The sequence below is a fragment of the Furipterus horrens genome, unplaced genomic scaffold, assembly GCF_987537825.1.
Source record: "Furipterus horrens unplaced genomic scaffold, mFurHor1.1.pri manual_scaffold_3, whole genome shotgun sequence".
Lineage (NCBI taxonomy): Eukaryota > Metazoa > Chordata > Mammalia > Chiroptera > Furipteridae > Furipterus > Furipterus horrens.
In genome coordinates this window covers 204,389,107-204,414,951 of record NW_028327173.1, presented here as the reverse complement: position 1 = coordinate 204,414,951, position 25,845 = coordinate 204,389,107, and the positions used below count along the sequence as shown (strand labels likewise).

The window sequence follows — 25,845 nt, the reverse complement described above, 5'->3', positions numbered from 1 at the left end:
AGAACACCCACAAACGAAAATCCCATGTTGCTTATCGTCCAATGGGTAGCGTTGCAGTTCAGGATGATGAAAAAGTTCTGGGACGGATGGTGGCGATGATGACGTAACAGTGTGGACAGACTTAATGCCACTGAATTATACACTTAAAATGGTTAAAATGGTCAATTTTACATTATACATCTTTTACTCCTCCCCCCCCCCCCAAAAAAAACCCCGAGCTCCCTTTGTGACATCAGGTGGCTGAATTTTACTCATCCTTCCACTTCCCTCCACATACCCCTGACTAATAAAGTAACTTGCACACAAACCTTTACACTCAACCAACGTTGGCTAAATGCAAGTCAATATCTTGCTTCCACTGCAAACCTAACGGCATCACTTCCGAAAGCTCTTATTACACTTACTTGGGCAATCCCTGCAATAAACGCATTAAAGCAAGTTGACAGGCGCATTTTTTGAGGCGCAATCATGAAGCAGCCTTCCTGCTGGTCATAGCCCAGTAAGACGTACAGGTGCCGCTTGACTGTGTTGAAGGCCTTCGCGCTGCTGATGTCTGACTCGGCGCTGCTCTCGTCCTTGGCCATGAACTTCATGAGCACTGTAATCAGCTGGTGAACTGTCTGGTGGTCAATCCCAGCATCTTCTGGGAGCAGGTCCTTGATGGTGTTGTCATTCTCAGGGGATAGTTGTCCTGTTGGTACAAGAAAGGCCATCAGTGGGTGGCTCTGCACAAGTACATTGACACTAAAACCTCATTTATTGATAAATCACCACTCTTGTGCCACTCAATATTTAAAGGTTCTTTTCTAGAACAACTTAAAGGCACAACATAGCCAAACAAGCAAAGCATTAGCCCAAGGGTGGAAGTTATTATGCCCATTAACAACCAAGTAATTGGGGGTAGTAAGGAAATAGACGTAAAAACAGGGCATTACAAAGCTAGTTTATCTTCGATCAGCAAGACAAACACCTAAATAAGCTTTGCATTTAGTGCATTTCTAAATAACCTGGCAAAGTTTTATTCTCCGTGATAAAGAGGAGTTTCCCTTCCAGCTTTGTAAAATAAACATGTAAGAATAACCACACAAAATAATAATCTAAAATCCACTGAGTACAAAAACATCAAGTGGGTTATTTTGTTTAAATTATTATCTTGATTCAGTTATGTTCATAAATCAGCTGGTGAAAATAAGTTTTCTTTTTCAAACCTTGAGATATTAGCAGTGTGTAGTCTTTGCATGATACAGTCAACATTATAAATAGCAAATTATAAGCCCTGCTGAATGTAATGCGAAACATACAAGGAGAGGAGACCACAGACAGAAAGAAAGAAGCATGGACTTTTAAAAACAGAAAAAACAAAAAATGCCACATGAAGGTGAGTTGAAAGTTCACATGGAAAGAAACAAAATATCTTAGCCCTTGACTTATTCTTAACCCAACAGATAATTATATCTGAGCACCTCCCTGACATTGACTTTCTCTGTTATTTTTCAAAGTCAGGAATTGTACCCCGTCTCCCTTGCTTTTCTGCCTCTTCTGATCTGGTTTAGTTTAGGACTTTGGGGGAAGGAAGAGTGAGGTTTGCTATTCTTTATTTCTATTTGGGGACTTGTTCTTGTCCTTCCTTTGACAAGCTGCATCAGAATTTCTAAATCAAAAGCCACGTTTGCCTGGTGGCTTAGGTAAGCACACCAGCAGTGTCACCTCTCATCTTGCAAGGAAAAGTTCTGCTAAATGATGACCAGCTTTGGTTACAAATGATTATAAACCAGAGCTTGATCACATTTCGTTAACGATGGTATGAAGACTATAACAAAGAACTAGGTCACAGTTTATATCCACTAACTTCCCAACCAATTCAGCAAAATCTCAATCTTCCAGCACGCAGCCAAGAGAGGCAAGAGAGATGAAGAGCTTCTGGGGACTGGGGGAATCAGCTGCCTCAAGCCCAGACCCTTCTCTCATTTGCAGTGGCATGAGGACAGTGTCAAGTTCAAAACTGACTAGGTTAGAACAACACATACGGTAACGAGCTGGGTTGTCTAGTTCTCCCCAGGAGATCAGAATAATGTGTGTGGGTTCAAAAGTGATACACTGAGAAGGGAGAGTTTATAATGTGCGAAGAGGCAGCGAAAGCAAGTACGTAAGAGCCTGTAACAAAGGGAGAAGCATCTGGTATTTTCTGTCTCGTGTTTGTTCTTGAAGGAAAAAAATACGTGCAATGCACTTTAGAGAAGCTTTTATCAAAAATTATTCAAATAAAACCTAAGAATTTGTCTATGGTGATATTTCATGTGCAGAGTGACTAAAAAATTATTGTTAATATTATCATTATTTATCAGCCATGCATCCATCAAACAAAAAAAAAAAAAAAATCACCCTATTTCACCAAGAGCCCAATAATGTGAAGCACTACTGTATATTGTAATTAAATTAAATGTTTGAAATAGATCAAACCAAAGCAATACCTGTGTAAATCCTCATAAAACAAAACGGAAAAGGTTTAGAAAACTATCTTTTCAACTTAGTACAATATTTAATCTTGATCTTTTTCCTCCAGAGTGTGACTTTACAACTAGAGGAAGGTTATGGCTTTGGGCAAGCTTGGGTTAAGAATATGACGAGTGTGACAATCTATGTTCCCTGCAGGAAATGGGAGTGTTATTGGACCAACAAGTGACGACCGTTACGGTGCGGCTTCATTCCTCAATTCGTTTTAGCTCTAAGGGCAAGGTTTCAGACAGCAGAACTCACCGAGTCCTGCCCAGCCACCTCCAAGTCCAGAGTGGCTTGCCTCCCAAGTTCCAAAGTTAAAAGTAGAACTAAGTAGGGTCGGAGAAGGAGTTGCACCTCTGGTTTTTCAGCCCGGAGACTAAGGACCTCAATACAGAAGAAAGGGAACTCCAGACTAGGACCACCTAAGACATCAGCTCCCCATTTCATTCTACCCCAGTTTAGGTCTAGAAAATAAACCATCAGAATTCACCTTTAAATACGTAAAAATTCTTCTTCTCACTTCGAGAAGACATTCATTTTAAGAGTATGTAACCTTAACTCTTCCCATCAAATCACACTTTCCTAATGACTCTCATTTCACAAAGTCCCTATCCTCAGATTAAATTCTTCACTGATCTTCAGTGCTTTAGCATTAAGTTTGCTGCTTTTACTTTGCTTTCTCCGAATAACCAAGAAAGAATGCCCTTTAACAAATGATTAAATTTACTGATAAAGAACTAGTTAATGGGACCTATTGTGTAAAAAGTGGAGGGAATCTCTTTGCATTCCAATAATTACCCCTCCAGTAGTGACATTGCAAGTCTGTGTTCTGTATATGGTCTTTCTTTACAATATCGTAGGCTTGTGACTGGTACACCCTTCGTTAAGAAGTTACCTTAATCAAATCCACAAGAAAAATGAGCTTAGAAAAGTTGGAATATTCTCTAATGATAAAGACACTAGTTAGTTATCCATAAAGGGTACAAAGTTTCCATTTTAAAACTAAATACTTACAATATTTTCTCTAAGGTGTGACAGTTGAAACACTTTTGAATTCTATTCTATGAAACTCTTATATCTAACTATAGAAATTTAACATGTTAAGAGATTTGATTTTATCATTTCTATAAAGAAAAAGGTGAGCATCTTTATAATCATGGGCAGAGAGAGCTCTTCCTGCTATAGCTTGAACATGGACTGGGCCCATCGCCATCTGTCCACAGAGTGGCACAGCCGATCGGAACTCCCAAATACAATACAATTTGATGTATACAGATCATTTGAAACCAGGCAGGATCAGGATCTGCTTTTCCAGACTTATCTCCTATCGCTCCACCCAAATGCTTGCCATCCTTCTGAGCTGGGCCACTCACGGACCTCAGAGAGCTGCCAGCATGTTCTCACCTCCATGCCTGCTCATGGTGCTCTCTTCACCTTGGAAAGGGGTGCTCCTCCCGCCCCCAATTTAACCCTATAACTCTGGTCCCTGGAAGCCATTCTTATTACATGTGCCCACCCTCCTCTCAGCAACTGGATGTGATCCCAAAACTCTGTAAATCTCCAATGACAAGAAAGGAGGGAAGATGGAAGGGAGGGAGGGAAGAACGAAGGGAAGTTTCCTGTAGCACTTCCTAACTTTCATGTGGCAAATAACTATTACACAAAGCAGAATTTTTTATTCATTCACTTGCCTCATTTCCCCCATAGGAACCAAGGCTCCTTGAAGGCAAGGGCTATGTTTTATCCATTTTTATATCCTTCAAAGAAATTGGGGTGGTGTCTGACATACTGAACTCAAATAATTGTTTCAGATCTTGTCTTCTTCATGGGAGAAAAACTGATGAAGTCCCCAAACAGTAAGGAAGTGACTACCACAAGAGGAAACTATTCCTTTGTGTAAGTCAACTCGCTGACCACACCATCAAACCAACAAGTGACAATTAAGTAGAGGAAGAAAGGACCCCTTCCATGAGCTTCCTCTGCATTTGGCCAAGAGAAGCCAACGACCAAGCACTATAAGTGTGGCTATACTATTTCGGTAGTTCTACCTGCATTGCCTCATTGGGCTCCCTAGCTCATTAATTCAACTGAAAGCTTCCTTCCCAGCTGTTCTGGTGTGTGCACACACAGCCACAGTAGGGCCGGAAGCTGGGGCCGTGCCTAACTCCACACCCTCATATGGTCCCCACCCCTGCCTCTGCCTCTTGCTACCCCACGTCCTATCTCCCTGTGTTTACAACCCATCACCTGGTCAAGGCGTGACTCCCCCCACCTTTCCTGCTGCCTCCAGCTCTCTTTCCACCGCTCTTGGACGTGAACCGTCCTGTAGCACTAACACTCACTCCAGGGGAGAGCTTCCTATGTTCATACTTTATCTCTCTTCCTTGACTATAAACAACTTGGGAATGTAAAAGATTTTAAGGAATCTTTGGATTCTTCATATTTGCTGATACAGCAGGTGCTTCAACAGACCTGTCATTGCCCAAAACTATCATTTCAATCAAGGGCATTCCTACGAGAACAAAAACAAAAACAACTGTACTCTGATTTACTGGATCATGATGATCGATAGGTATTTTGACGTTAGTGACGATGTGAATTGTAAACCATCTTTCTAGGAAGAGAGAGAGCGCACGGAGAAGCCATTTGGAAGTCTAGGCTGGGACACTAAGAGAGGGGCAGGAAAGGTCACAACAAGTTTCACCGATGCTACCTAGTCTTGGGTACCTAGCACAGGACACATTTTCTTTTTGAAATTGTACAAATTCAGACCAAGAGATCTCAAGGTTTCTCTATAGTATCCGTGTCCCTTTAGGGACTGGGAGAGCTCTAGACCGATCTGTGAGTTCTAACCGGAAAGGTCCTTTGGTCTGAATTCCCATGAGCTTACTTACTGGATGCTCAGTGTAGCAGACCTGAATGCCCAGGTCAGCTCCGTAATCAGACCAGTGTGCTCATGTAGGAATACCCTACACTATTCATGGTAGGAACCCCCTAAAGCCAATTCATCAAGGGGTGACTATAGTGGAAAGAAAGCAAATCAAGTCTTCTGAACTCAAGCATCACTTCTATCCCTAACTTGTTAGTTACATGTGCTTGTCAGTGAATCATCTAAGAAGAAATTCTTAATTACTCAGGACTTCAGTGCTCCTGTCTCTATGTAAAGTGAAAAATATAATTTACATATATCCATAGTTGTTGTAAAACAGAACTTAGATTTGCATAAAAACATTTATAGATAGAAGTACTATACATATGTGAAATATTATTATTTACCTACTACTGTTTAATTATTCATTCCAAGAGATGAGGAACAAGATGTAATTGAGCTCCCTGTGATACTGTTTGTTCAGTATATGATGCCGTTATAAAATCCCATGACCGCTGCATTATATTCAATACTCAATAGATGTTCGGAATCATCAAAGACAAAGAATTCCTGGTTCTCGAATTAGTAAAAGTACACTTTATATCTAACCATAATTACACCAATTTCAGATTAGCAGGTGAAAGTGCATATTTCATCAACTGGGATTAAATAAAGGTGTGGAGCTCCTGCTAGCATTTACCACACATGCCCTGCAAGAGAGATCCAGAAATCTATTGGGACCCGAGGCCCAGGTCTGTATGTTACTGGCAAACCCATGACGTTTGCTACTTCTGGGAACCTCAGTTTTCTCTTCTGTAAAATGAGAATATTAACGTTTTTCTAATGTTTCAGCTACGACATTCTATGAATTTTATATATGTGCACAAAACCTTTGGTTTGAGTCATGTCCCAGAGGAATGCAGCTCTTCACTAGCCTTGCACAGTACACCTTCTATATACGTGTATTTCTGTTGCAAAACCTGCTGCACATGCTAAGATCAGAGAGCCATAAATTGTAAATCCAGTGCCCAAAAGTTCAGCCTTAAGCACAATTAAAGGGTGCTTTAATCACTAAGAGGTCTTGTACAGAGGACAGAGCTCATGACCTGTACTGAACTAAATTCTATTCAAGTAGCAACTTCTTCAGTTTCCATTCAATTACTGTTTTAAATCATCCTGTAGTTTTCTGATTATCCTGGCATGTCTTTGCTTCCAAGTTAAAGCGTTCAGTGTCCAGTAAATAATAACACATAAATAAAAATACTGGCTTAGAATTGCCTTATAAGCAATTTATAAGTTTCCAATTCTAAGCAAGTTTTGCTTATGTGGCATCATGTAAATTATCCTTATATTTAATATGAACAATGCTGCTATTTGCTCCCTTTCCATCTGGTTCCCTTTGATGGGACAACTAGATGACTGAAGGCTTTTCTTAACGTCAAGAAACATATGTGTACATTTTCCCAAAGAGATGTGAGAGGACTGTTATCAGGAGTAATAATACTACAGACTAGCTTTTCCATTAAGCCTTGAGACAAAAAGGGAAGATGGGGTCTGTAACAGTCCTGCCAGTGTCCCTTCAACCCTTGGGCTTCTTCATGATAAAATGTTATAGGTACACCGTACCAAGCTAAATGTGAAATCCTCCTTTCTCTGAGAGACAGAAATGCGTGCAGAGTTGCAAAGAATTAGGAATGGCTAAGGGGATGAGTGAATGATGGTGGTTCAAATGTATAACCTTTTAAGATGCAAATGAAATGTGTGTTTTTCCTAGAGCAGATATATATGAACATAATATTTCTATGTGTAAATACACATACAAATATAAGTACTAGGTATAGGTCTGGTCATATTGGCTCTCTGGGGAAAAGTGCATACTCAGGTAACATGCTGCTTCTTACTGGACCAGAAGCTAAAAGGATCAAAAGGCATCTGCCAAAAGTCAAATAAAAAGAATTGCTATCTCAGGGGCTCAAACGCTTGAGCTTCTGGGGTAAGACTGACCCTTTGAGCTTGCAAATCCTAAATATATTGCTCTGGTCCAGTCAGAGACACCACGTCCTTTACCTTGTCCACCTGTGACAGACAGTTGCACCCAGCCCTTCAGGTCAGAAGTACCCACCTGGTGTCTGTTCGGGTGTCCCACCGAGAGCTGGAGCAGACTGCTCATGCCTGGTCAACCTCATAGCTTAAAAATCAACAACAACTCTATTTAAATAAGCATTAAAAACAACTTGAGCCTAGAAAATAAACTCAGTGCTAACTGCATTGGATAGTAGGGGCAAGTTTCGTTTTCCTATTTGTAATTAATTTCACACAAAGGATGTTCACATCACAAAAGTTTTGTGGTCTCAAGAACATCCTTCAATGTTACTTTAATTCTTAATGTTCAAAATTGTCACACAAATCAATTAACAAGAAATAACAATAAATAAACTTTATATCCCCGATTGATCAGTTAGGTTCTAATAAGAGCTGGGAAATTCTTATAGAAATTGTAATTTATTGCATCTAGGTATTGGTTTCCAGGATGGGATTAAGTTTCACCTGGGGCCTCACAGGCTACTATGGGATATTCTTAAATGGGCACCTGTAATTAATCTTTGCTCTCTGAACAACTGGATTATTGATTGCTTAAAGGGCTTTTATTAATTCTTTCCAAGTTCAAAATACTACCTTTCCTTGGCTTGTCGAAAAATAGAGAAAAATGCAATAAATAAAATCAAATCATATTTATGATTAAAAATGGTTATGTTGCATAAGGCTGTCTTCTAATGAATGCCAATGAAAAAGCAAACTTTTCAGCTTCTGATAGGACAAGAAATATGTTTCACGATGTTATTTTATTAACTTTACAGCAGTTAAAAATTAAATCATTTAATAAATTTTATAAGTTAGTAATATATTTAAATATATCCATTCACTAATATGATGATTTAGTTATGAATGTTTAATTAGTTCTCATTCATAAGCCATTGCTAATCATTAGAGTTCATCTAGTGATTTGGTAATTTAAGGAAAATCCTGTTCTCTTTAAAAGGGCAATGTAAAAAAAGACCTTTAAGAAACAAGTGTATGCGGTCTTTTTGTTAAGTTGGCAATGAAGCTTGTTTTAATTTTACCTGGTGAAGCTGGGCAGAAATTTAACTTCTCGGTCTGACTGATCTTTTTCAAAAACAACCATTATTATTGGCTTGTCTGGGAGCTTGTTCAGCTGCCTCTCTCATGCATTAAACGACCACTGTCAAAGTCTTGTCAAAGTCCACCCAGGAAGCTCTCAGGTTACCCGGTGGCTGGTGCAAACCTTCACATTTGAGGACTTAGGAGCGAACGCTCTACTTTGTTACCAAGCATCAAAGGATTGGCTCCCCGCACATTTTAAAACAATCTACTGCTGGATCGAGGCTTTGCTTCACCCCCAAACTAGAAAAAGCCACCCAGGGCACTAACACCCCTGGGGCAACCCTCTAGGGAATTCGAAGGCCAACCCTGATGACTAAGCTGTTTGCTAAACACGCTGCTCTCTGTGAACATTCAACACGATGAGTCAGCCTCAGAGAGACGTTAAACAGACTTAAAGGAAGGATGAAAGAAGATACTCAACGGATTTTGGAGGTTAGGGTCTCAGGGAGGGAGAGCGCCCTCTTGGACTCCACGGGCCCTTTCACGCTGTCTCTCAGGGAGCGCACGCTCTTCTGGCGGTTCCTGGCAAAGCGCGCCCGCTTGATCTTCCACAGCGCGGCGTCACTGAGGTTGGCCACGTTGGTCCTTACAGCAGTGATGGCTGCGCCGAAGGAATCAGAGGTCATTTTCCGGAACTGGCCGTGTTATGCAACTAGCTTGAAACCGCCCATCTGCCTATATTTTTCAGTACTAAAAACCATCTCTAGTGGATATATAACTCATTTACCTTTCCCTCTTGCTAAGTTTTACATTAAAAGTCATGTGCTTGCCTATCAGAACTACCATCTAAATAAGATTAAACTATCTAATTTTGTTATCACTGGATAACTAGCTGAGTGACCGAAGTCTTTCCCCCATCTATTCAAAGCTGTAGGTAACTGATTTATCAGCAGCAAGAGAGAACCTGCAAGGTGCAAACACATCTCACAAGCTTGCTCACAAACATTATACACACGATGATTGCATAATTTTTAAGGAACACACAGTCACGAACGGTTCTCACAAGTCCTCAAAGAAACGAGAAGAATTACGATTTCGGAATGCCAGAAAATAGTTAATATACTGATGACTGCAGCAGATATTGAACAAACATTTGCTAAACTGCGTCCATGAAGCCAAGGCATTCTCCACAGTGGGAAATTAAACCACATGCAGAGCATCCTCTGTGTGTCTAGCAAGCACAAGCAGAGGAACCGCAACTCTTTAAAGCAAGTTCTTAGTTTTGCTTACTTGTAGGAAAAGGAAATTCTTTATTACAATCCAAATGCAGCTGAGCTTCCAAAGAAAGCGTCTCAAATCTATTGACGAAGAATTCCCAGCTCAAAGCAGGAATATCTTGCTTAAGAAAGTGCAAGAGTAAAAGCTTGCTCAGTATTGTAGGTCGATCTTTAACCACAGTATCAAACTGAAAGTCAAGACAAAGACACAGACCCTGGAGGAAAGTGGGGACAAAAGGGGAAGGTCAGGTGTAAACATTGAAGTTGTTTCAAAGCGAAGACAGGGAGCAAAGTCAGTGAAACAAGGTCAGCTCTTCCATCTGTATTTATAACGTAGAACGATCTGATTGAAATCATTTTTATTGCAAATGTTGGTAGAAAAATACAAAAGAGCAGCTTCTCCTAATTGTGGAATAGGTCTTGAATTTTGACTGAGAAATATGAACTAAATGTATACGTATTACTAATTGTTTTATCCAAATACCTTCAAACCAATATTTCTTTTCTTAAGGTCTGTAGTTTCTGTAGGAGAAGCATGCTTTCAAAGCTACATTTCATTTTTTTTATTTTTTATTTTTAACAATTCTATAATTTAATATATACAGTTCTATTAGTGGTTATTATTTTCAGTTTTCTTTTGAGGATAATCCACTGACTTTTACTGCCAATGAGTTTCAGAGTCAAGTTGTCTTCAAGAGCAGACTTCTACAGAATCAAGAGGCTAGCAGTCCAATATATTTCACAGGTGATATCTGACAGTTTCTGAGTAGCGGCAGATCATTTTTTTTCCCTTTTTTTTTTCAAAAGTCTTAGATAATGAAAAGGAATCATGACTTTCATCACTACTATACTGCTCATTTGCCCTGGCTGGTTTGGCTCAGTGGATTGAGCGTCGGCCTGCGAGCTAAGTGTCGCTGGTTCGATCTTCCAGTCAGGGCACATCAGAGAAGGAAAACTCTGATTCCAAAAAACCTCCGCTGCCTTGCGGCATACCTCTTCAGGGGAAAGGCTAAGGGAGTAAACCCCGACAGAAAATCCGGAGCCGGAGTCCCTAAGGCGGTTTGACGTTGTAGTCAACACTGGCAACTCCTGCGGCGCACCTGAAGCCAAGCTGTATTGACTCCGTCTTTCCCTTGGACCCTTCAGCTGCGAAGAGAGGGGGGGTCTGCTGCATGGGCAACAGCAGACCCTCCATATCACCCTGCCCAGGCTCTGTAGCTTCAGCTTCACTGGAGAGGACACTCCAGCGTCATCGCAAGATGTCGATTGAACACGGGAGGAGACAGATACCGTGTCACTCCCGAGTCGGACTGCACAACCATTCTCGGCGTTGCAGATAGACACTTAAGAAGCTACACCATCGTCTCTCGAGACGGACGGCTGCCGACGATACTGCTCATATAAAGTTTTAGCAGCTTTCAAAATAGAGCTAGGAGAATTACGTTTTAGAATACACAAGAAGACGATCTTTAAATTCCCTTTCTATGCTAAATTCTAAAATTTAGATAAAATTTCCACACTTCATCGTAGCCAAAAGGCCAAGAAGCAACAAAATTAAAATCTCTAAAAGAAATTTAGATTTTAGAACTCTTTCAGCAGTCCTAAAAGAAAACAGTCATCTTCTTGGAATGTGAGTAGAATATAGAATCTTTAAAAACCAAAGATGGAATGGATTGAGCATCTATTTCTCTAGCAGATGAGTCTACCACTCCCTTTTTTTTAACTCAATGAAATTTAAAAACTGTAATTTATTCAACATCTTATTAATTCATTCAACTCCCATCTAATGAGTGCCTTCTATGTTCCAGGTCCTGAGCAGGGTAAGACATACACCCATCTCGTCTTATTAAGGTCAACAGACAAGGACTATCCAGAAAACAACTGGAAGTTTCTACAAGGGAGGGTGTGTCCACAGGCAGCATAACCCTAAAATTTTTCCAATCCTGCACCATTTGCCTTTACTTCTTAAGTCTTTTTTATCAGAAGAACCCTTAAACTGATTGGCAGGCGGTGCACACATACACACACACGCTTAAGAACATGACTTCATTATGAGTCAGAGCTGCATCTGCTCTGCCACTTACTAGCCATGTGACTCTGGAATTACTCAACCCTTCTAACCCCCAGCTTTCTCATCTGTGAAATGGGAACACACAAAAGGTTATCGTGGGGATTCAAAAAGGCAATGCAGAGTGGGACGCTTTTAATACACTGCCCTGGAAACACGATACCTATTTGATAAATGTTAGCTCTTGCCACTATTATTAGTTGTAATAATAATGGTATAATAATAAATCAGGGGGCAGTGCGGAAAAACAGAAGATCAGGACTTTGGAGGTTCTAGTCTTCATTCTCCCATTGATTCACTCTGTATCCTTTGATAAGTGATATTCTCTCTCTGAGACTTGGTTTCTTCAACGATAAAATACAGGTGCCAAAAGATAAACATACAACTCTCTCCAAGTCCCATATTTCATGTCACTTTGGCTTTAATTTGTAGCATTTCATTTTTAGTAGCCTATTTACCTTCTCTGAGTTTGCTTTGATTTATATTATAATTCATCTGATTTTTCTTAGCACGTAGCCTCTAATAACAGAGCTTTTAGCCCAGAAGCCGGCTAAATGGTATAATATAAACAAGCCTAATTTAATAATCTGCCACAGAAAAAAAGTTATATAATAATCACATCTGTCAGAAGTGATTCAACACACGTACAAAGGCTGAAAAGGAAGTATCAACAAATAAAAACAAGAGGTCTGTTAATAAGATACGGTTCTGAGATGTTTTCCCCAATTTAAAAACGTCCACTGTTATCATCATCATCAGCAGCATCTGTGTTTATGTGACAAATTAACCCGGTGATTTAGGAGGGCAGAGCAGAGCACCGTCTGCAGAGCAGACAGCCCACACGGAGGGACGTCACCTGCAAGGCCGGCCGCTTGATGGTGTCAAGCAGGAGACCGGCCCTGGTAGCCACTGCGGGGTTGACGTCCTCCACAGCCGTCAGAAAGCAGCAGAAGGCGTGAGCCAGGGAGTACTTCAGCAGGTGGTTTTTGGTCACTGAGTGAATATCCAGAAATCTGCAAATTACAGCCACTTTTTCCACTGCAATATAAAAGGCAAAGGACAAAAAAAAAAAAAAAGAAAGACATTTATTTAGATAGTCTGAGCACTGAAGCCACAGAGATAAGGGTAACTCGGGGTGGGGCTCCTCATACACTGAATTTTAATACCAAAAGGAAATTCTAACGCCACCTTCTAAAGTGTTTTATTTTATGTGTGCGACAGAGACCATTTCTACTCAGTGCAGTATTTTTCCTCCAGGCAGCGTTGATTTTGCTCTGCATTGTCTTTTACTTTCTTTTTTATTTTATTTTATTTTATTTGTCTTTTTCTTTTTTTAATGGTCTTTCCCTTTGTTTAACTTCCTATTGTATTTCAAACTATTTAACATGCCTCCATGTGCATTTCTTTGTCCATTTCTTTGTCCATGCCATAGCGGTCCTGCAGACAATGCCGGGAGGTGGGGGGTGCCCCCAGTCCTGGCTCTAGACTCTGGACCCTCTGTTCCACTCTTTATATGTCATGGTGTGAAATGACAACCAGTCTTCCTGGGGCCGTAGAGCATATTTCCTCCATGAAACAGAGGCACCCTTCCTTGCTTAATTTCTAATTATTCTGCAAATCTTTGTTAAATGATTTCAGTCACTCTTAAAAATAGCTTGATAAAATGTTATAGTAGACTCATTAGCAGGTCAGAGAAGAGTTAAGAGACAGTTGTTTCATGGAATCTAAGAAAGGAGTTAAGTACTCATCTGTGTTTAAAAAAATAAAAAACCGGTATGAATAAAAATAACCATAAACAAATTGAAGTTTTTGAGATTTACATGCCTTTTGGAGATTAGCGGCGACTTCGTAAAGGTACTTTCAGAATGAAATTTTCAGGGGGTTTGGAAGTTAATGGTTCACCAGGAAGTGTTTCTTTTTAAAAGTTTGGTCTGTTGACCACAGCTTTGTGGCAGTTTGGCCTTGTAATAGATAAGTTATTTCCATAGAGTGGAAAATATATATGCATTGAGCTCTCTTAAACTGCAAAGGTGACTCTTGTGCTATATTTGTTTTTGTAAAGATAAATATGAATTCTGCATTCATACTGTTGGGGGTCTTTGTTTTCTTTTGTAGTTGGACAGTTGATATTATTGTAGCTTAATGTGTTAAAGCTGGAACTCAGTATTCTCAATTGTACTGGCTGGTTTGGCTCAGTGGATTGAGCGTCGGCCTGTGAGCTAAGTGTCGCTGGTTCGATCTTCCAGTCAGGGCACATCAGAGAAGGAAAACTCTGACTCCAAAAAACCTCCGCTGCCTTGCGGCACACCTCTTCAGGGGAAAGGCTAAGGGAGTAAACCCCGACAGAAAATCCGGAGCCGGAGTCCCTAAGGCGGTTTGACGTTGTAGTCAACACCGGCAACTCCTGTGGCGCACCTGAAGCCAAGCTGTATTGACTCCGTCTTTCCCTTGGGCCCTTCAGCTGCGAAGAGAGGGGGGGTCTGCTGCATGGGCAACAGCAGACCCTCCATATCACCCTGCCCAGGCTCTGTAGCTTCAGCTTCACTGGAGAGGACACTCCAGCGTCATCGCAAGATGTCGATTCAACACGGGAGGAGACAGATACCGTGTCACTCCCAAGTCAGACTGCACAGCCACTCTCGGCGGTGCAGATAGACTCTTAAGAAGCTACACCATCGTCTCTCGAGACGGACGGCTGCCGACTGTACCACCATATAAATATGCCAGCCGCTGGGATTCACAGGCATTCAAAAGGCCAGAGATTAAGAAACTGAACTCTGAAGTATAATAGTTAACTCGCCCGATGGAACTGCCATTTCTTTGCCCAGTTTTTGAAACACTACAATATACAGAACCATCCTGATAAAGTGCGGTATGGTACGCCAGCCCTGCTTGCTGCCCCAGAGAGGGGACAGACTGTACTGTACTGGCAGAGCGCGGCGGCAGTGAAGCCAGCAGAGGGGAGGCTAGGAGAACACATCCACCTTCCTTCCTCTGTTCCTGCAAGAAGCCACTGTTTGAAGCACCGGGACATTATACCCACCACTGCCGCGGACCTCGTCCCTGATGCTTCAGCGGCAAGGCTATTACAGCACAGCTTCTCAAACTCACTGAATTACCTGGAGAACATGTTTAAATGTTGATTCCTGGCCCTCCCTTCTGAGATTCTCATTCAGTAGGGCCGGGATGGGGCCCAATAATCAGTGTTTATAACAAACATTTCCAGTTATTTTGATGCAAGTAGCCCATTAGGTTGACTACATGACTGATCATTCAAGCCAGGACCCGTTTGAAAGTAAACAAGGGGGACATTAGTAAATACACCTGGATGACAGGCATTAACTAGACAGGGTCACCCTACCGAAGGGCCAATCTGCAAAATACTATTATGGAGGAAGCCCAGCTAAGTAGAAAGAACCAACAAAGAGCACCGGCAAACAGGACAATGACCGTTAAGAAGAAAGGAGGGAAAAGATGGGCCCAGCAGAGATCTCATGACAGGACATCTGGCCTACACTGTTAACCAGAGAGGGTTGTCACGCTACAGAGGTACCTGCTTCAAACCTCATCTTCCAGTCTTTGCTGTTGAAGTTGCCATTTATGATTGTCCAGAAAATGTCAGCACCATGAGGAAGGGACAAAGCGTGGAGAAGGAGAGGGACCGCCAGCGAAGACAACTGGGAGAACTCAGATTTGATGACTCTCCACAGGCTGGAAATCAAGAAGAAGCAAAGTGGTCGCAGTTATGACCTTTCTAGAAAGAAACTACTATTATCTTAATTTACAGGTTAACAGGTAGCTGGTAGGAATGCTTTTAGTGAAATTATATTCATCCACAAGACTAAAATCTTCTGATAAACTTTTCCTATGCTCTGTTCCGTTAATGTTTTTTTAAAGTAATTACTTTTATGCAACAACATAGAAAAACTTACCACTTACCATTGCATTTTTTAACATAAAAAATTTTAATTTTATATTTTAAATTCAGATATATACATGAACAAAACTGTTAAATAATATACAAAGTTTTGTATTAGTTGTGCTAAGATAATGAAGTGATAGTGATTTAAAATGTTTTTCCTTAAACCGAACATCAAGGGAGTTTTGTTGGTTTTGGCTGCCCAGCAGCTTTTTCCTCATTATTCTAGCAAGAAACAACTCTTATTCTATTAAGAACAGCCTCTTCAACCAGAAGAGCTGTCAATCAACCCCCCACCCCTCCTTTCCTATTGTAAGAGTGAACACAAAACCCATGCAGATCAAAGTATTCAATTCCATGAGCAGAGTGATCAGTTTGGGGGCAGACATATGACATAAGTACAGGAATGCCGGGGTCCTTTTCCCAGATATTGATATGGACTCTGGGACAGAAAAAATCCCTCTTCTTCTTAAAAGGACAGCCTGCTGAGAAACCAGTACAGATGGAATGAGTCTAAGTGATGGGGAGGAAGGAAGGAAGGGACAAAAGAGATAGGAGAAAGGAAGAGAAAAGAAAGAGAAGAGAGAGAGAGAGAGAGAGAGAGAGAGAGAGAGAGAGAGAGAGAGAGAGAGAGATCCCTCATAACACCATGTGAGAACTAGCCATGCCTACAGCCAGACCACTGCTGGTCAAAAATGTACCTAGCAAGTCTAGCTAAGTGCCTATCGATTCCTACCAGAATAATTTTGAAGATATATTTTTAGTAATAATATATTATTGGTTTCAAATTATTTAATTCAATTATTTAAAGCATGCCATTTGTGGTTTTTTGTGGTTTTGTTTTTTATTCAGCTCCAGAGATAATCCAAAATCAAAACTATTTGTGACTTTAAAAAACTTGTAATACAACCCTGGCTGGTGTGGCTCAGTGGATTGAGCATCGGCCTGCGAACCAAGTGTCGCTGGTTCAATTCCCAGTCAGGGCGCATGATTAGGTTGCACGTCAGGTCCCCATTTGGGGGCGCAAGTGAGAGGCAACCACACAGTGATGTTTCTCTCCCTCTCTTTCTTCTAAATAAACAAACAAATAAAAAAAATTCTTAAAAAGCTTGTAATGCACCACTAAAAGGTGGGAGGAGTGACACATTATTTCCATTTTACAGAGAATAAGTGGAGGTACAAGTCACTAAAGTTGCTCAGAAGACATATTAGATCTATAAAATGAAAAGGAGTAATTTTCAAACGTGTGCTTCATCTGAGTAGTGGGAATCAAACATGCTTGGATCTAATCCCAATCCTGTCATTCATTAGCTGTGTAACCAAGTGTAAATGTAACCTGTCTGAACTTCCACTCAGTACTGGCTGCTTTAAACGCACAGTACTTGACACATAGTAGGTATTCAAAAACCTGACACTACTATTGCCATTGTGAAGCCAAGGATGATGATGCTTCTAGACAACAGCAGGCCCTACAGAAGCTGCAAAGGAAAAAGAAGACATAATCTCTGCCTTCGTGGAACTTTTAATGTAGCAGAAGGAGACAAACCATATACAGCACTTCTAGAAACCCGTCTCGATGACAAAAATCCCTGGACTTGGCCAATCCCGTACGGCTCTCTCAGTTCCCTAAAGCAGCTTTGTTAGAAAAACAGAGAAGTGTCCGTTTTCCAGATCCCTTCATTGTCCATCACGGTTTTTGAGGGAAAAGCCTGGGCTACGTAGCCCAAAGGCCGCCGCAGAGAGTCCACGGCACCAAGGACCCATCTGGCCCAAGGACCCACCCGAGAGAAAGGGCTTTAACAAACAAAGTCAGCCCACTTGGTACTCCCACACCCTTAGAATGAACGGAATGTCTGCCGAACTCCTGAACCTGTTCCTTTCCTGCTTTTGCCTGGATTTGCTGCTTGTCTGATCCATTATGCTGATCCTTTCAGGTCATGGTCACTATTCCTTACACCCAGGTCAGCCGTGGCTCCCCTTCCAACAGCTCCTCCCACTGCACCTGCAGAAGCCCAGCGTTACTACGAGAAGACTTCAGATCCTCCACCTTTCCGACAGGATGCTCTGTCCCGACCCAAAACAAAATCCCATCCACCTAGACCTCAGGACGTGACCTTACGGAAACGGGGTCTCTGTAGATGTCGGCCACTTTCTCTCAGCCACTCCCACACCCCTGGAGCACCAGTGAGAAAGAATCACAAAGTTCTCCTGACTGGGTCCTCCACAGACTGGTGCTAGCTAACTTCAGCTGGGCCTGAAGCTGGCAACTCTTTGGTTAGCTCTTGTTGGTGCCCTGCTGATTTCCTCCCGTCGGCTGTTCTAGTCTTTTATTCCACGTTCCTCAAGCTCCCAACCCAACCTCTATCCCCTCCCCCTCAGGAGAAGACAGCGGCACCCACTATTCTTAAGGTTTCAGTCATCTATTAGGAACTCCCCTTAACACTTTCTTTCTGATTTCCTCAAAATGTATCTCCTTTCAAAGGAAAGAGCATCCCTCCTCTTTTCCACCCACCCTTTGTTCTTGAATGAAGACTCTTGCCTTCCAGGACCTGCTTCCAGCAACGACTCCCTTTCCTCTGATTCTTTTCTACCGGCCTAAATATGTTCAGATGTTTCTCCTAAAAATCCTCAACGTCCACTCCTTTTTCCCTCTAAGTATCGGCCAGAAAGTCCATTTAGTTTTTTTTTTCCGTAAAATAAAACACATGTTTTTTATTTTCACAAATAACATTATGGATTTAGATACTTGAGAGTCTGTCAGCTGTCTCTCGCGCAGTATAACGTCGGTCACTCACAGTTAATGTCTCAACGTGATCACTATCCACTCACACTGGGCTCCCTCACCACGGAGCATCGTCCAGCAAGAAATCTCCAGCACAAAACTTCACAACCCACATATGACACGTTCCATCAGTCACCGCACCTTCTCTACATCCTGCGCAAATCTTTTTTTGCATTTCAGTTGCATTTTTACCTTTCTTGAAATAATAAAACATACTATGCCACAAATGTTGCGTATTTTCTTCCGTCTTCAATATTAAAATGGCTACACAGAAATTCACCAGTTTTGAGAAGTCTTTTGTAAATGCACGCTGCTATGCTGGCTGTCACAATGCGATCTAACAAAACTATTTCAGATGAAGTTAAAGACAGCTAAGCGCTACTAGAGCCATCGTACAGAAAAAACAGAATGAATTTTTGGCCAACCCAGTATACGCTCTTTCCCTTCCTTTCCAAGCAAACTTCCCAGAAGAAAGTTCCATCTTGACATTCCTTACACCCTCACACCATGTCTTTGCACTCATTTCAATGAGGGCGGTTCCCAAGGATCTCTCTTTTCTCCATACTCGTGCTATTAAAGTACAACTCTGACCCTGGTCATTGTTTTAAGATCTTCCGTAGATGTCCACACATTATAAAACAATCTCTGTCTTCAAGGTCCTTCACACGTGGGTCCCAACCTATATTCTTAAGCCATCTAACAACTGAAAGGCATAAAACAATCTTTATTTTGCCTTTTCTATTTCTATAGTATCTAGCATAAAAAATTACTATCACTCATATTGACATACTTAATAATTAAACTAAATAAAAGAAATAAAAGTAGTAGCCATAGGTGATTAGGCTGTCCTGGCTAAGAAAAATAAGCCAAATGAGTAGGCAAGTCTTATTCTAACTTGAATTTTCACAGCTAAAGCCTAACATTATAAACAAAAAAGGAAGACATACCTTGCAATCAACATATGATCCTGAATGTAGGCTAAAAATTGAGGATGATCTTTTCTAGCAGTGTATAAACACTGTCCGTGTAGACAGAGAATCTTCAGGCAATTGAGCATATTAAAAAGAATGTCTGGCTCTTCAAACTTTGCCATTTCCTACGCAAAGAACCACATGGTTACTGAGTTAACCGAAATAGCAATACTGCCAAACTGAAAACTCAATTATTCGAAAAGTATACCTGGAAAATGGTGTATATTAGCCTCAGAGTTACCGGAAGCTGTTGGTAGCAAAACTTCCTTTCCGTATCGTTCTTGACTGCTGTGAGGAGAGAATTGCGCAAAGGTTAGCCTAACTCCTCCTTTCCCCGACGGTTCGTGACCTGATCGAGACCAAAAAGCCCAGGGGAGTAAAAACAGACATAGAATATATACATTTGAAAAGTGTGTGATGGTTTCTGTTTTGTTTTGTTAGCACACACCATTTCTATGACGCAAGTGAAGGAAGCCGAGATTTGGGGTTCCCCGCTTCCATTGTCCACCGTGCAGTCCGTCATGGACTAGGATGTCTTTGGCTCCCTGAAGTGACCTCAGCCCTGCCCCGTCCCTCTGTGGGCTGCTAGTTCTGCTGCTACCCGGGGGGTGGGGGGTGGGGGGTGGGGGGGGCCTGGCTAGGTCTATCTGCTTTCCTAATTGAAAGGAAGATAAGCAGGTAGTGAAGAGTGGTATTCAAGTTGTTTTGGCACCTAGGGAGGGATTTATCCCATGGATGGGCACAAAAAGGGAACATTTTAAAGATGTTGAGTATATACAAATCAGGGCATGTCTTTATTTTCTTATGAGGGTCTCTAAAATCTTTGTTTCTGTAGTAAATGGTGACATGAGGCCTGCTAGAAAGAATTCACAAGTTAACCAGAAACTAGTGTAAAATGTTGCCAAATCATCATTATAAGTTTTGGCAATTCCTAGGATCAGAAACAATGTGAGTCAAATCCTCTTGGCGTATACCCTAGACAGTTTATTGGAGATCTTCCACCCAAATGTATTTTAAATACGTATAATCTGCACTCGACTCTTATTTTGTCTAGTGTGAAAGTTTTTAAACGTTTTCAATGGAGGAGGTATCTGACTGCTAGAAAAACTAGGCACCAGGCCACGAGATGCAGAAACAGTAAATACTCTAAAAGGAAAGAGAAATCAGTGAACATGGGGATAGAGCACCCGTTTGTTCTCTGAGAGACGAGCTCAGGACCATGCCAGAAGTAGGATTGGGGCACTGAGCCGCAGGGAAGGCTGCCTTTGAAAGAAAATTAATGGAGACCTCCCCGAGGAGACAATTTATCACTGTATCCTGCAAGGCAGCAGAGAAGAACAGAAGGAAAATGGACCACAAGCTGTAACAGGAGTCTGAGTACATGTCTGGGGAAGATGTATAGATCAAAGGTTTAAACAAGTGAAGCTTATAACAATTAGGGAAGGAAAAGAGTCATTTATAAAAATAAGCACTGTTCAAATAAAATGTCACATATAAATAAAAGTGGCAGTTAATTGACTTGTGCACTATTGTAGGTTTAAAAATCTGTTTGCATATAAAGAGAAAAGGCTACTGGATCATAAGTGAAATCCTTGCTTTCCTTAGACATCAGCGCAGCCTGGGCCTGGGCCTCAGCTAGTATAATTATTTTCAAGTAAACTAGGAGAACTCGGTTCTAGCCTCCTCCCTGCCACTAACTGTTCTACAATATCTGGATATCCCAGTTCACAGACCGCCCACCCCCACCTCAGATATACCCCGAGTTGGGAGTAGGTGGGCAAAGCTCATTCATTTTGTTTTGTTTCAACTCTTCAGATGACCCAGGTGCCCCATGCCATTTTGGCAGCATGATAAAAAGCATAAGCTAGGAATGAATAATACAAGCTACATCACAAGAGACAAGTCATTTAACTCATCGGAGCTGTATTTTCTTCACCTGTAAAGTGAGAAGGCCAAACTAGAATCAGCGGGTTTCAAATTCTTTCCTGTGGGATACTCTGTTCAAAGAGACTCTTACATAGAGCTCCCACATGTGAAACAGAGCAAGTCAGAGCGGTCTGGCTGAAGCAGGCTGGGCAGCCTGAGTCTTTGTCATTTACCCACGTCTTCCTACCCATTGCCACCCCAAATAAGGAAGGTCCAAAGGAAAGAACAGAGAGCCTGCACAACTCCAAGTACATGCTGAAAGCCAACGAAGTGGGTCATCTCCGGTGTTCCTTCAAGTCTCAGTTTCAATAGTTTGAGTGTGAGCTGGGATAGTGACACTCAACTGACTGTTTATACAATCCATGCAGAAGCAGTTAGCTCCAACCAAGCACTTGTTAGTAATGCTCTGGCTACCTTGGTCTGAACGTGACCCTCCAGGACCTGCAATGAACCTCAAACAATAGTCACATAACAAGACTGGCTGCTCATGAGGGCATGAGAGAAAGCCCACGCTCCCCAAACTTTGGTACTGGGGGCGGGCCTCCCAGGGACCACCAGCTAGGTATTTTAACACTTCAGGATAGTGGAAGCATCCCAAGGAGATTCAAAGCTCCTCAGGTTTGTTCCAGGTCCTTACAGATTCCCAGAGTGCCGCAGTGCAGAGCTAGAAAGCAGGCTTTCCCAGAGGCACTGGGCATCATGCCCTCATTTCTGAAACTCCGTAAGCGTGGGAAAAGCTTGAGTGCAATTCCAGGCCTGCCTGCCACCATGCTGTCCCCAGGGAGCCCACACAGAGCCTGTAAGCAACTAGAAAGAGGCCATCCCCACTCCCAGCTCTGAGCGGACCCCACGAGCCTTACAGCGCAAACTGCACAGCTGTTATGCAGTGAGCCTGTCCAGAGCTCAAGTTCCATCGCCTCTGTCCCAACACACTCTGCTCTGGCCAAATGCCCCAAGTGGCTGTCGAGAGCGTCACACCCTCCACTTCAGCCACTCACCCTGGTTCCCAGCCACTTCTGCACAGAGAACACGATACACTAACACAGCGGGGTTTTATTGATAACAAGTTCCTGCTGCCAGAAAGATGCTCAGTGACCTCTGTGCCACTAGAAACACAGCCTGGGTCTGTTCAGGTCACAGTCTCGGGGGAAATGACTTGTTTGCACAGGTCAATACTAAGGAAGCCAGGTCTGAACTTGTGTAAGTCAGTGGTAATCTAAGAAGCCACGGTTCTGAACGCTGGGCTGGGACGTGCACACAGCTGCCTCCCGTCAGCCAGAGTTCACCTACCAGCAGGTTCCATGGGCTCCGTGCGGTTGCCTGGGTTCTCCCCGTGCTCGGTAGGTGGGTTCTCCTCCTCTTCACCTTCAGGGCCTATAATAAACTCCGCTCTGGAAGAAAGGAGGCTATCCTCAAGGCTGTCTGTGGGCTCCTGAAATAAATATGACAAGTGGCCCAGTGAGCAGCTCTCTAGGGGTGTAAAGAATGTTCTAGATTGACTGAGTGCCTTCTGGGCCCCAGCCCTGTTCTAAATCCCGGGGGGCAGAGGCACCGGCATCGGAAGGGATTTAAGCTTATTTCCATTAATGGTTAGTGGAAATTTGGATTGGCTGTTAATGAAACATTTTCATTCCTTTGAAATTAATATGGGAAAATATCAAAAACATTGTTAAATCTTCTTAGGCCTGCTTTCCCATCTCTGCTTTAATCCCTGTGATCATGTCCTACTCACCAAGTGATCCCAATCCATGTACGTTTTGTTCAATAACTACTTAATTAGCAGGGGATAGTAAGGGGTTCACATCAGTGTTTAAAATATAAATATCAACTGTTTGGAGAAGTCAAAATTTTAGGAATAAGAAATTGCTATAACATATGAGTTAAAGAGAACTCAGTATCCATACATAGATTAATAGACAGACAAAGTATGGTACATATATGCAATGGAATATTATTCAGCCTTGAAAAGGGGAATTCTGACACGTGCTTAAACATGGATGAACCTTTTAGATGTTATGGTAAGTAAAATAAGCCCACTACAAAACAGACAAATACTGTATGATACCATATCTCATATCTCATACGAGTTTGCCACTTATACGAGGTATCTTATATGAGTCCACAGCAAGAGAACATAGAATGGTGGTTTCCAGGGCCTAGGCGGAAAGGGGAGCAGAGGGGAATTGTTTAATGAGTATAGAGTTTCAGTTTTGGAAGACGAAAAAGTTGTGGGAATTGATTGTACAACAGTCACATTATAAACTGGGTTTCATCAAGTTCAATACAGTGACATTTCCTGCTACAGGGATCTTCCCACACATACCCAGCAACCTGTGCTGCTGGTGTCACTCTCCAAAGGACAGGGACTGTTGGCACCTGTCAAGCATACCAGCCTAAGCCTCCTGCAGCCCATCCTGCGTGTCCCCAGATGAGAACCGAAGCGCTAAGGCGGCTGACGGGCACGGTGTGGCCCACGGGCTCTGGGACAGAGCCCTCTTTATTGACAAGCATCTCCCCCATAAGACTTCGAGAGAGGAAAACGAACTTCTTCAGCTTCACCTCCACATTCGGTGACTGTTTTATAGTAAGTACCCAAGGACAACATTAAAAGATAATATTATAGGGATGTTATTTTGTGACAGGCAGCACTAATGAGTTAGGTGGGCTGACCGGTATTTAAAAAGCGGAAAAACTTCACCGCTTGTACGCTATACCTCAAAAAAAAAAAAAAAAAAAAGGTTTTGAGTCACCCGATACCTGGACAAACATTAGGGGGAAGGAAGAAAAAGAAAAGGTGGCAAATACTGGCTTAAATAATTCTAGCTCTGATGGCATACAGGTATTTCGGTGATGTGGCAACTTAGGTGGAAAATAAACTAAATAGGAAATAACCAATGTGCAGAGCAGCTGATACGGGCTATGTATGAGCTTTTCTCATGTAAATAATTTTCTTGGAAAGCAGAAAATAAAATAAAGATTTTATTGGCTGCTGACGAAGTCAATGTGTTTTACCAACTGAGGTTACCGAGCCGTGCCGGGCATCCTTGGCCAACTTGCTTAATATTTGTTACGTAGGTTTGTAGCATTCACTGTCCTCCAAACTTTGAGACATGGCTTTTTGATAAAAGTTGTTTCATGGATACTAGTAAAGTTTTGTATTTAGGAAATTGCATGAATGGGAAAGCTACAAACCCACTCAAGATCTCACTCAAGAATTGTATAGAGAGAAAATAAATAAATAAATAGCTATTTAAAAAAAAAAAAAAACCACACTGGCCACCATGAAAATAAAACTTAAGAGCTAAAAGAAAAATAACTGTACGTAATGTAGCTTCATCGTATATACTTTTCAGGAGCCTGAGTTGGTAGGAGGAACAGGAAAAGTTTCTTTTCATGTAGTCTCACGTATCACCCGGCATGGAGCATAAGCTAACGCCGGGGCAAGACTCCATTTCACAGGCTACTGCAGCCTTTATTACTGTTAGACACGGGCCACCTCATTTCAACTGCTTACCACCAGCCGGCTTTCCTCTTTAGGGGCCAGTCTCTCCAGGAGTTCACAAGCAAGCTGATAGCAGAGGATACTAGACTGACATAAGTTACACTCAGTTGCTTTTTCTTCCTTCTGGCAGGTGTGGGAGCCCCCCCAGGGGGCTTGGAAGACATTGTTTATAATGGACATAATGTCCTTTGATAAGCTGTGCTCTAGACCCATCGTAATTCCATCATCCTGTAACTCCATCTGAAAGACACCAAAAAAAAAAAAAAAAAAAAAAAAAAGGAGAAGAAGAAGGAGTTTGGTCCTTTTGTCCATTATTCCATTGGCACACTAATTGGGGACAATTTTCATTAACTGACAATATTAAGTTATTTAAAGATGGTAAGGTTTATAGACCATGAATATACATTGATTTCCATGGATTCTTTGAAAAAGAATATAAACACAAGGCAAAGTAATGATAATTCTTTATAAAATAACATAGGACATTTTAAAAAGAGCTGTTTTTTACCCTTATCACTCTGTGAGGTTTTACACATTTAAAAAATGCTGCTCCTCATCTAGTGGTCGGATCTTGATTTCTAAATGCCATTATCCACTAAAAGGAACCAGGGATCCTTGGAGAAATGGCTGGTTTCAGGGTTGGGGCAAAAAATATATAAAATGAACCTAGAATATCTTGTCAGGTCAGAAATTAAGGAAGTGTTCAAAGAATGATGGGACCATGTCGAAAGAACACAGGAGCCAACTTGAAGAGACTCCCACTGTCCAAATACAGGCTAATATAAGCATCAAAATAAATAATCATAGCAACAGATTTTAACCCACTGAATAAAATAATAATCCATGAGTACATGAGGGTATAAGTAGATAAACAAATAAATACATAAATGGGAGATAAGGGAAAATTGT

General features: G+C 41.7%; 1 protein-coding gene across 3 annotated transcripts in view; it reads right to left on the bottom strand.

The window, feature by feature from the left end:
* Positions 1–25,845, bottom strand: part of UNC79 (unc-79 subunit of NALCN channel complex) — a 161,997-nt gene that overhangs the window by 71,810 nt on the left and 64,342 nt on the right. For 2 of the 3 annotated variants that reach the window (XM_090272127.1, XM_090272126.1), the window contains exons 16-24: positions 24,949–25,176; positions 22,725–22,866; positions 19,717–19,796; positions 19,485–19,633; positions 15,390–15,547; positions 12,693–12,874; positions 9,782–9,983; positions 8,973–9,152; positions 405–691 (exon numbers count right to left, since the gene is read on the bottom strand). In XM_090272127.1, coding sequence (XP_090128253.1) covers positions 405–691; positions 8,973–9,152; positions 9,782–9,983; positions 12,693–12,874; positions 15,390–15,547; positions 19,485–19,633; positions 19,717–19,796; positions 22,725–22,866; positions 24,949–25,176 — 1,608 coding nt within the window. Of the gene's footprint in view, positions 1–404; positions 692–7,490; positions 7,557–8,972; positions 9,153–9,781; positions 9,984–12,692; positions 12,875–15,389; positions 15,548–19,484; positions 19,634–19,716; positions 19,797–22,724; positions 22,867–24,948; positions 25,177–25,845 lie in introns of all 3 variants that reach the window. The other variant, XM_090272125.1, reaches the window with a different exon arrangement.